At 44.4% G+C, this 12348-nt stretch overlaps 1 protein-coding gene across 1 annotated transcript in view; it reads left to right on the forward strand.

The window, feature by feature from the left end:
• Plg (plasminogen) overlaps nucleotides 1-12348 on the forward strand; it is a 43205-nt gene that overhangs the window by 4271 nt on the left and 26586 nt on the right. The window contains exons 3-7 of the mRNA XM_028772729.1: nucleotides 1545-1651; nucleotides 6136-6250; nucleotides 7869-8008; nucleotides 9392-9512; nucleotides 11238-11356. Of these exons, the coding sequence (XP_028628562.1) occupies nucleotides 1545-1651; nucleotides 6136-6250; nucleotides 7869-8008; nucleotides 9392-9512; nucleotides 11238-11356 (602 nt within the window). The remainder of the gene's footprint in view (nucleotides 1-1544; nucleotides 1652-6135; nucleotides 6251-7868; nucleotides 8009-9391; nucleotides 9513-11237; nucleotides 11357-12348) is intronic.

Genomic DNA, 12348 nt, shown 5'->3' on the forward strand with positions numbered 1-12348 from the left:
CACACACACACACACACACACACACACACACACACACACACACACACACACACACACGGGGGTGGTAGAGTGGGACCATTAGTGATTCCTGTTGTGCAGACGTCAGCAGTAACTACGTACTACAGACTTCATGAAGAAAATGGAAAACATTTCCTAAAGACCCAAGGAGCAGAGAATCACACCTACGCAGTCTGTTGTCTGTCCCGTATTTACACAATAGTCAACGGAACCAGCAATCCTGTGAAACAATAAGACAGCGGCTGTGCTGCTCAGCGCATGCTCTGTAGAGGTCCAGAGGCGCAAAGCACTGGGAGGCGGCGAGGGAGTTGAGAAAGTGTCACCAGGGAGAGGAGGCAGGTGACCCAGGTGAGCTAGGGAGAGGGCTTTTGACAAAGCTGCAGGAACATGGAGAGGAACTCCAGGAAGGGAGAGAGGGCCAGAGCTGGCCTGTGATAGGATCGCAAGACTTCAGCCAGGAGGTCTGGCCTGAAAGATGCCTGCCATTGGCACAGAATGCTGACCCGGAGCCTCCATCGCAGGGTCATGTGGGGAAAGAGAGGTTGGAAGTTTAGGCTGTTTTCTGTGGCTATACCAGAATTCCTAAGACTTCGCAATTTATAAAAGAAAGAAGTTTGTCAAATGTGTGGTTCTGGAAGTCGAAATCTAAGGCCAGGCAGCTATAGCCTCCTGGCCTTAGCGAGTTGGGACAAAGGAGGAAAATAGAAGAAAGAACAGGCAGGTGCCTTGCAGAGGGCAGGAGCGGCCATGTTCTGTTTATAAAGCTGGCAGTAAACAGCCCAGCCCCGCAGGAATGAGTTCTCGTTGCCTGGATGACTGAGCCACACTTTCAGGAACTTAGTCCTCAACTCCATCAGCTCTTGAAGGCCACAGCACCTCTCAGTACGGTTACAGTGGGGAGCAGGTAGTAAGTACTCCGAACTGGCTGGAAACAAACCACAGATGTGAGAGGAGTGGGGCAGAACACAGAGGCAAGGACTAGACAGGAAAATTACAGAAGTCTGGGAAGTCTCATATGTAGAGCATCTCAGAGAGAGCTCAGCACAGAGTCGCTTCTTCCCTGGCACAAAATGAAAGCTTGTCACTTAGGAAAGAAGCAGTTAGACACGGGGCACCTTCCTGTAATTTCAGTACTATGGAGGCCGAGGCAGGAGGGTTGAGATTTTCAGGCTGGCCTGGGCTATACAAGAGTATCAGGCCCATAGGGTGCTCTGCCTCTAAAAGAAAGAAGGGAGGGAGGGAAGGAGGGGAGGTGGGAGGAAGGGAGGGAGGGAGAGAAGGAGAAAAGAAGGGAGGGCATACAGAGGAGAGATAAGAAAGAAGCACAGAAACGTCACAGTGATTGATCCCAATTGTCAAGGGAGAGTGTGGAAATTTAGGAACATGAGTGTGACTGTTGTGTTGACACACTTATCCTTAGGACTGTCTTGCACACACACTGTGACAAAATTGACCAGAGGCAACCATTCAGAGCTCCAAGATCCAGCAAGAGAGTCACTCATTAGCTCCTTCCTTCTCTCCTGCAGGTCATTCCAGTACCACAGCAAAGAGCAGCAGTGCGTGATCATGGCGGAGAACAGCAAGACTTCCTCCATCATCCGGTTGAGAGACGTCATCTTATTTGAAAAGAGAGGTCCGTCCATGTCCCCCGCCCCCTCCCCCTTTCCTCTTTTATACCCTCAATTTATGAGACCAGAGATTATCACAAAGACACTGAGTTCTGAGTTAAGTCAGGATTGGCTGTTTGGCCAGTGTCAACGTGAGCCTGTTTCTGCACAGGAATGAGATTTACACAATCATTTCTGTCTATGGCCTGAGAAAGAAAAGACTTGGTTTTGCTTGGAAGGGGGAGAGAAGGAGTCTAAATGCTCCTTACGATGCTGGCATCTGTTTTATAGGCTGATCATGCCTTTGGACCTCCACTTTTGTTTTTCGAGACAGGGTTTCTCTGTGTAGTCCTGGCTGTCCTGGAACTCACTCTGTAAACCAGGCTGGCCTTGAACTCAGAAATCCGCCTGCCTCTGCCTCCCAAGTGCTGGGATTAAAGGCATGCACCACCATCGCTTCCACTTTTGAACTAATCCAAGGCACAATAGATACTCATATTTTCAATCCCCAGTAACTTTTAGATAAGGACAAAACTTCTTCTTTTTTTTTTTTTTAAAGATTTATTTATTTATTATATATGAATACACTGTAGCTGTCTTCAGACTCACCAGAAGAGGGCATCAGATCTCATTACAGATGGTTGTGAGCCACCATGTGGTTGCTGGGATTTGAACTCAGGACCTCTGGAAGTGCAGTCAGTGCTCTTAACCACTGAGCCATCTCTCCAGCCCCCAGGACAAAACTTCTTACTTCTGTTGAATTTCCCACTTCTTTGTTGTTTGAGGGCTATATTTTCCTCACTTTAAATTTTGAAGATGCATAAATAAAAGTCATAATTAGTTTTCCAGCTTCCTTTATAACAGGACAGAAATCCCATCCTTTAGGGCCTGAGGTGGCCTGGACTCCAAAGGAGTATCTTTTAGAAAGTCCCAAGTATTATTAAGTGTGTATGAAATATTTATGAGATTTTAAAATCCTCTTCTCTGTGACTGGTTGGGTAGTGCAATAGGGCATTGATAGAAACAATTTAGCTCTCCAAATATTTTGTATCGGAGTGCTGAAGAGTAAGAGAAATATCTGACTCCTTGTGCTCTTAACAATGTCTCACACAAAACCACAGTGGTTAACCTCTTCTTTTAGGTTGAGATCCTTTCCTCAGTCAATCCCCCTTCTTAGACTTAAAGGAGAGGCGTCTCTGCTATCTCCTTCCTTCCTCCGTGTATCTTTTTAAGTCTTGAGATTTAAGTGTCAAATAAATCTAACTCTCACATGAAGCATTTAGCTCTTAAATAATAGGAGAGGTAGAACACATAGGCTTGCCTACCATTGATTTTTATAGAAAAGGGGATGGAGTGGGATTCTTTTGACAAATTACTAACATTTAAATATGACACTTGTAAATCGTTAACTAGGAACAACATGAGGGCTGAGTTGCAAGGCTGAAGTCTGAAGTTTGAAGGCTGGTTTTGCTTGTTTTCAGCGGATCAAAAGGTTATATCCACCATGCTGGGTACAAACAAACAAGAGAGGAGAAAAGTCAAAAGTCGGTCAATGTTTGGTTCCAGTTTCTCTACTGTGAATCTGGACTGGCTGCTAATTTATCACCCAGGGATTTTGCTAGGACCCATCAGTATCAGGTGACATTAGGCAGTCTGCATGGCACTATTTCCACTGATACCCTTAGAACCAAGCCACCATCTTGGCTAGCTGGGGCCTCTGCAATCACTGGTACCCTGGTTGTAGCTCTACATGTGACTGCTAAGAAATGGACTTTCCTAGCTTAAAACCATTCCTGGTATAATTAGAATAAAATCCAGCCAGGAATCTTAATACTTGGGAGGCTGAGGCAGAAGAATAGAATGTTTGAGGTCAGCCTGAGATATAAGGCAATAACTTATTAATAAAGAATCCATTATATAATTTTATATATTTATAAGGTACATTGTAATAATTCAAGCCAGTGTGTACATGTATGTGTGTGTATTCTAATCAGAGTGGTTACAATGACATCTCCTCAAACATACATAATTTCCATGTGTTGGGAAACTTAAAATTTTCTCTTCTAGCTCTTTTAAAAATATAATACACAGTTATAAGGTATAATCACCCTGCTGTGACAGAATGCTGTTTTTCAGAAGTTTTCCCTGACCCTGGCTTCCCCTTTCTCGGTGTACTCCAAGTCTGTGTTTTTGATGTGAGAGTGGGAGTATCACTCCTGGTATGAAGCATCTCAAGGAAGCTGTAGTGGGCCTTTTGTTTACGGGGTTGTGAAGCTGTTGGTTTGCTGGTGTTTGTTAGAAATACTTGTAGGAGTTGAAGAACTAAAAACCAAGCCTCAGTGGGGAATCTTAACAGCATAAATACACTGGAAACACTGTTGTGTGCTTTTATTGGAAACCCAAGCTGACTTGTGACATAGAGCAGAGACCTTTTGCTTGGGATTTGGGACCCCACTGGGGTCTCTCTGCACTGGGATCCAGCATATCATTTTCAACATCAGTCTCCTCATCTTGGCAGTCTTGGAAGCACACTGATTCTGCAATGCCTTTAGATCTTTATGACTCTCCTCCCCCAGCCCCAAGCTCTAAGTTCGTGTAGTCAGTTACAGGAGTGTGTTGTCCACATTGAATCTCACAGCAGTTTAAAATTAATTCAACTCTTAAAAGTATTCGGCTTGGGGTTTAGGGGATGGCTCAGTCTGTAAAGTGCCTGAAGCTCAAGCCTAGGGATCTGAGTTCAGATCTCCAGAACCTGCATAGAATGTTGGCAGTGGTGTGTGGCTGTGACCCTGGTGGTAGCTGGGAGCACAGACTAGTAAATCTCTAAAGCTCATTGGCCAACCAGTCTAGCCAAACCAGTCAGCTTCAGGCTCACTCGGAGACCCTGGTGGGGACGGATCAAGACATCTGTCATCCACCTCTGGCTTCTAGGTGCACTCACAAATATACGTGCATTCCCCCTTCTTCAATAATAACAAGTAACATACAATATATATATATACAACACACTATACAACACAAACACACATAAAAACATCTTCATGGTGGTCTGGCACACACATTTAATCACGGCACTCAGGAGGCAAAGGCATGTAAATCTCTGTGAGTTCAAGCTCTGCCTAGTCTACATGAAGAGCCCCAGGCTATCCAATGCTACACAGTGAAACCCTGTCACAAACCAACGAACAAAAAGATATTCAACTCAATCTTAAAAATATGAACTATAGCCGGGTAGTGGTGGCACACGCCTTTAATCCCAGCACTTGGGAGGCAGAGGCAGGCAGATTTCTGAGTTCGAGGCCAGCCTGGTCTACAGAGTGAGTTCCAGGACAGCCAGGGCAACACAGAGAAACCCTGTCTCAAAAAACCAAATATATATATATATATATACACACACACACACACACACACATACATATATGAACTATGAGCACTGCTGCTTCCACATTCATATCTTAGCTTTGCTTATTAGAAAGCTTCACCAAATAGGATAATTAGACATTAATACAAATGATGCCTGGGACCTTTTACTACTACTTGGTGGGGACAGAAGTGGGTGTATACTGGAGGGCCTCCTACTTAGTGGCTACCTGTGGCTTGTAAACCACAGTGGGCATCTGGGTGTGTTTCTGAGACAGGATAGAGCCTGTTGAACAGCTAGTGATTTGGTAAGTGGAGGCCGGTTGGGAATGTCTATTGCAAACACTTTGATCACCCTCATTGCAATATACTCTGTATATTGAATGCTGTATAAAACAATGAAACATTCGGACTGGATGGACTCTCGTGGGCCTCTGAATAGCCTGCTTTCCTCTCTGTCTGAACATCTCCCTTCTCTGTCTGTCTCTGTCTCACCACTATGCCTCGGACATGTGTGTGACACTGTGATGTCATCCTGTTACAAACTGTTTCTCTTAATTCCTTTTGTCACTGTCCTGACTCCACTAAGATTTTATGCTCCAGGAAAATGGGCCTATGCTTGTTTTGTGTTCTCCTGTGGTCCAGCCCTGGCATGGATTAGGCACAGAGGACCTGAGGAAAAAAACTTTTGAATAAACACATCTGTTCTGGTTTCATTCTGATGCTGTAATAAAATGGAATCAGCTTAGGGCAGCCAAGGGATTATTTGGGCTCACAATGAATTCTAGGTCAGAGTCCATCACTGACGGGAGGTCAAGGCAGGAACTAGAGCAGCTAGCCACATCACACCCTCAGTCAAGAGCAGAGATATAATATGCTTAACTAAGAAATATTCCCACAGGCCAAGCTGATCTAGACAATTCCTCTATCAGCATCCTTTCCAGAAGATTCTAGGTGTGTCACAGCAACAGTCAAAACTATCACAGGGTCAAAGTCAAACAGCATTTGTAGCTGTCCTTCATAGGGCCTGCCTTTCAGAGAGCAGGAAGGCAGGACTTGGTTAGCGGTCTTCCCTGTGTTGGGACTGTGCCAGGCACACCTTCTTCCAGAGGTTGTTTGGATGTTGAACCCCTGTGTGGGTCTCTTTCAGTGTATCTGTCGGAATGTAAGACTGGCATCGGCAAAGGCTACAGAGGAACCATGTCCAGGACAAAGAGTGGTGTCGTCTGTCAAAAGTGGACTGCCACGTCCCCCCATGTACCCAAGTAAGCCCTGCTATTTCATGTTGCTGTTCGTGAGTGTATTCGGAACAATTCCATTGTTTCCAAATTAAACCTGCCTGTTAGTGTGAGCAGAGAACATTTTGATGTGGATTCTGAGCAGCTGAATATTCACAACACGGAAGGAGAAAAATGCTAATCTTGTTATATAATATCCGAGAAGTCCTAAAACACAGAAGGAGGCATGTCAAAAGAATTACTCAACTGAATTTTAGGCTCTCCTAGTTTCCATTCTGTTGCTGTGATACAAATATTGTGTCAAAAAAGTAACTCAGGGAGAAAGGGAATTTACTTTAGATGACAATGACAAATTACGGTCTATCATTATGGAAAAGTTACAGCAGCAATACCTTGATACTGCCAGTGACATCAAGCTACAGTCAAGAACAGAGAAATAAATGCATGCATGCTTACTGGTGCTCAGCTCCTTCTCTGTACTTATACACTCCAGGATCTCCTACCTAGGGAGTGGCAACGCCCACAGTGGGTGTTACCATTACATATTAATGTAATAAGACAATACCGTCACAGGCCTGCACACAGGTATTGAGAGATTTTCTCATTGAGATTCTTTTCTCAGGTGAGTCTAGTTCATGTCAAGTTGACAATCACATCAACTATAACATAGACCAAGTATCAGAAAATGATGCCTGTTTGGAGATGGGTGTGTTTCAGTTAAATGTCGAGTTCGAGCTTGCATGGCATGCCCACCTCACCACTGTGACCCAATGAGGATATAAACCATGAAAAGCAAATAGAAACTTTGCAGCTTGCGTATTATTTTAGGGTCCTTCTGTTTGTGTTCCCTCAGTGTAGCATTAGATGACATTAAGTTTTCTGTGATGACTCCAGGAGCCGTAGTTCCAGGTCAGGCTCTTTCATGAGGCAGCTGAGATTCAAATCAGGTAGACATTTTCCCAAAGTGGGACATGGAGGAGCCAGAAATCAAGCTTGCCTTTTTAGACTGCAAGTTCTTGCATGTTTTAGCTGGTTATCTTTGGAGTAACGTGTCTCTAGAGCACAAGATGAGCTCAGCTTTCCCCAACTCTGATCACCCAGGCTGAGTTTCAAAGGCTGGTCTCTGTGATTACACAATAGATTTCAGAGTCTTTATCTGCCACTGGCTGATTGATTAGTCAAGCCTAGTCACCATCTGCTTTTTCCTGCTTCACCACACGATTCTCCCCCATCAGTAACATGGGGTGATAACTCTTTCTCAGTGCATTTTTTTTTCATCAAGGGCAAGTGACAGAATGTAGAAGGTTTTGGCAGAATGCCAGGGGTGGAGGTCACCCAGACAGGAGAGCAATCAGTGCTATGGATGTGTGGGGAGGACCACTGGCACCTGAGGCCCTGGTGTCCTCCTGCCTGCTCAGCACACAAGCTTTGGCTAGACTTAAGACTTAGCCACCCAAAGACTGATGACGGTAAAATTAGCTGTTTGACCCAAGCCTTCCCATCGATAGATAAAGAATTGACAACCAGCAGCTAAAACACATTCAGAAGACAGAACTGAACCCTCAGTGCAAAGCATAGCATCTCCTACCTTGCTAATGCACTATTCTTTACAATGTGGTCACCACGTTGCTTTTTCATCCTGCAGCTACTCCCCCAGTACACACCCCAGAGAGGGACTAGAGGAGAACTACTGTAGGAACCCAGACAATGATGAACAAGGGCCCTGGTGCTACACGACAGACCCAGACAAGAGATACGACTACTGCGACATCCCTGAATGCGAAGGTATGGGTGGCTCTAGAAACTCCCCCCCTGTCTGCTTGTCACCTGGCATATGCTATACAGCCATTTCACAGAGACATCAATTTGTGTTGTACACTACAAAATGTATTAATGGGCTCACCTCTTGTGAAGGAGTTCCAGTTCTGACCTGAACTACCTTTGTTAAAATGTTATTTCAATGTGTGCACACATATAGCCAGATCCAAAACTTAAATACAAATCTTCGGTTAAAACCCCACACAGTGTAAAACTCCAAAGATGGTTAATAGCTAAATTAAAGCCGTGAAACCAGTGGAATTCAAGCACACAGGAGGAGTGATTTCATGTGGGCGATTCTGTTGAGTTTGAAGTTAAACAGCACACTAGTTTGTGTGTCGGCATGCCTTCTTCTAATGGGCCCATCAGCTTCACAAAGAACCTCAAAAGGTCGATGCTAAAATGGCATTAAAATATCAGACTGGGAAAACATCTCCATTTCCCATTTCTAGGTATGTTTATTAGAGCAAGGAAAAAGAGCCAAGTGATGCTTATGAGGTAACGTGGGCATGTTTCAAGGGCCAACTCCTTCCTCTCCACTTTCCCTATGTGGACAGAGGAGCGCCTGTATTTAGAGATGGATGGTCACAGGTTATTTGGTCTTTACATTCCATGAACACATGCTTTTTATACCAATTTCACAGCTGTTTTTTTTAAAATGATACCATAAAAATTCCAGTTGTGTGTTATTTTTCTTCAACATGGGACTTTACAATTACAAATCAAAGTCTGAGTTTTTAAATAAATTAGACGGCAAAAAAGAAAAACAAATACAACACCCCCTCCCATACACACATACATGCACACACCCTGATCAGTCATGTTTCTCAGCAATATGCAAACAGAAGCTTGGCTGCTTGAGTTGAGTGGACTCCCCCGATGTCACTGGGGACAAACAAAAACCCATCAGAAAGATCCCAGTGGTTCCTATACACCTGTCAGTCATCAAGTAATCAGAATAAGTTCATTGGATTTTAAAAGATCATTTTAGAAATGATGCTGTCCACTATGCAAAAATTAAAATGGAGAATGTACAGGTTTCTGAGAGCATGTGCCTTCCCCATGGGTGCCTCCCAGTTTGAGGTCACGTATCGGAGTTTCTGACCACCATAGTTAAGGTGGCATAGACTCAAAAAGCCCAAATACATTGTCTCAGAAAAAGGATGGGACTCTGACCACATCAGAACATTCTAAGTCTTTGCTGCCAAATGGTTACCAGGAATCAGTCAGGTATGGATGGGTGGCAGGCAAGAAGCACTGGAGACCTCTCTAGAGGGACTCTAGTCTATGTCGCACTGTGCTTCATGTCAGTTTCTCTTTCTCTCCCCCTTCTCTTCCCATGCTGCACAGAGGAATGCATGCACTGCAATGGAGAAAAGTATGAGGGAAAAATCTCCAAGACCATGTCTGGACTTGACTGCCAGGCCTGGGATTCTCAGATCCCACACACCCACGGATACATCCCTGCCAAGTAAGGTCCTGCAGCCAAGCCTGAGGCTTTTTAGATATGCATTCCTCTTGAAGCAAGCAGAAACATCGGAGGAACTGAAGGCTGGGTGGCTTTGATTTTCAAGGCGGGCATCCTCCCCACTAAGCTGCATATAAAGTTTATGTTCTTTTACTCATCACATGGTCCAGAGGCATCATGGGTACTTGCTAGAAAGGCAGCATCCAAGCTTTATGAATAGAATTTGAGTTACGACCAAATCCACAGCCATATTTTTCACAGGAAAATGTCTCCCCACAAACGTCATGCTCTTACTCCTCTTTCTGCGATGACCTTGGTGTCATAACAGGGCTACTAAGACTCTCAGTAGTGTGGCAAAGCCACAGCTCTCCCTGTGGATGATGGCATCACCGAGTTTTGCATCTTTCATTCCAGAGAATGTGGCTCCTGCCACACCTTCCAAAGACAAGCACAATAGTGTCCTCAAAGTGTGACTAGGTCAAGCCAACTGTAGAAACCAGAAGAGGGGCACTAGACCATTGCTAGCTTTTCTTTGTCCTCAGCACCCAGTCTCAGAGAGGAACTAGGCACAGAGACAATCTTCCTGGGTCTCTGCCAAGGAGGGCTCTCTGGCCAGGTGCTTGAAGGAACATAGCTCCCAATCTTGGATTCTCTAAGCTTCCTGGTAGTGGGGCAGGAGCCTGGTAGACCAGTAGGACCAGGCATCAGTTTCCTGCCTGCACCACATCACTGTCTGAAGACAGTGAGAGCACTTTGTTCTTTAAAGATTGCTATTATTTGTAGCTAGATAACTAAAGTTTGCCTGCTATATTCTGGATGGTTAGATAGTTTCTCATCCTCTTCTGTAAGTCTGGCACATGGGAACCACTAGAAACATAGTCCTTGGAAGACCAAGCCAATCTTTCTTCCTGGGTTACCAGCAGAGGACTAACTCTAGTTGCAGGTGCTAAGTGGTTGCTCATTCTCAAAGACTGAGTCTGAATGAATGTTTATTGCTATTAAAAAATTTTGCCTTTGATAGCATGTGCTGTCACTTGTGTTTTTGATCTTAGTCATTCTGATAGGCATACAATGGAATCTCAAAGTCAATTTGATTTGCATTTCCCTGATAGCTAAGGATGTTGAACATTTCTTTAAGTGTTTCTCGGTCATTTGAGATTCTATTTGGATCTGTAATTCACTTTTCTAATTGGATACAATTTTTCTAATTAGTTTGTTGATGTCTAGTTTCTCGAGTTCTTTCTTTATTGTGAATATTAGCTTTCTGTCAGATGTGGATTTGGTGAAAATCTTTTCCCATTCTCTGAGCTGCCATTTTACTCTGTTGACAATGTATTTTACTTTGAAGATGCTTTTCAGGCCTGCTCTTTTCTGAGGGGAGGTGTGGAAGGGGTAGGTCTGAGGGAGAAAAGAGGTGAGGGGAGAAAGGAGAAACTGGTTGGGATGTAATATAGAAGAGAAAAATATAAAAATTAGTAAAGTCAAAAGAAGAAGTACATGCTAAATTATATGATTTTTTTATTCCTAAATTATTGGTATGTTATCACAGCAAATGAAAAAAAATGACTTGGGAGGCAGAGGCAGGGGGATTTCTGAGTTCGAGGCCAGCCTGGTCTACAGAGTGAGTTCCAGGACAGCCAGGACTACACAGAGAAACCCTGTCTCGAAAAACCAAAAGAAAAAAAATTGAAAGAAAACAGGGGTAAAAATTCCTTCTTGTCCGCCCAGATTTCCAAGCAAGAACCTGAAGATGAATTATTGCCGTAACCCTGATGGGGAGCCGCGGCCCTGGTGCTTCACCACAAACCCCAACAAACGCTGGGAATACTGTGACATCCCTCGCTGCAGTAAGTTCAGCTCATACACAATATGGGAGCCATCCCCACCCCCACCCCCATCCCTACCTCTGCCTGCCCCTTTTTGGAATATTGTTGGTAGCTGAATAGAAGTCCTAAAGAGTCGCTCCACAGGTCTGCAGGATGTTCTTGACCCCTTTCATCCAGTTTATTAGCTATTTAGGTAACTGGTAAGGCTATCCGTTTATTGATTTTTCTCCCCCCCACCCCAGAGAGTTCTATCTATTGTGAATATTATCAGTTTAAAGGCAAAGCTGCAACTCCAGGAGCCCTGACACACTGGACTCCACACCCATTTGTTTGTCCATTAAAGATGCAGGAGTGGTGAAAGGCAGAAAGATACGTAAGCAGAGAATGATGTAATCAATGTGGCCTCATCAAGGGGCTCATGAAGGGGCTCAGTGATGTCAAGCTCATCTTTAAGGGGTAGACAGGAGCTGTGGGACTGTTTAGAAAGGGGGGAACAAAAGAAGGGCTTGAGATTCATATAGCTGATAGAGTAGGAGGTCTTGGCTATAGGTAGGCTATAGGTAGGCAATAGGTAGGCTATAGGTAGGCTATAGGTAGGCAATAGGTAGGCTGTAGTATATTAGCTTTGCTTCTGCTAGAGAAGCTATTGTGTTTGTCGTGGTTGTCATCATCGTCATCATCATCATCATCTTAAGGGGAACAGTCTGGTTCCTAGCAGCTGACTGTTCACCTGTGATGTAGCTTCTCCATCATGGGTAACTGTCCTAGCTTGGAGGATTATCTGTCTTGAAGGCTCAGTGTTTCTTGCCTGAACCCTTTTGTCATAATCCAGAGGCCAAGGAGATGATAGTTCAGTAGGTTAAATGCTTGCCCCATAAGCCTAATAGTCTGAGTTCAACCTTCAGAACCCACATCAAAGAGGGAGAAAGGAAGGAAGGAAGGGAGGGAGGGAGGGAGAGAGGGAGGAAGGAAGGAAGGAAGGAAGGAAGGAAGGAAGGAAGGAAGGAAGGAAG

This window comes from Grammomys surdaster, unplaced genomic scaffold (assembly GCF_004785775.1).
Source record: "Grammomys surdaster isolate TR1022 unplaced genomic scaffold, NIH_TR_1.0 218, whole genome shotgun sequence".
NCBI classification, from domain to species: domain Eukaryota; kingdom Metazoa; phylum Chordata; class Mammalia; order Rodentia; family Muridae; genus Grammomys; species Grammomys surdaster.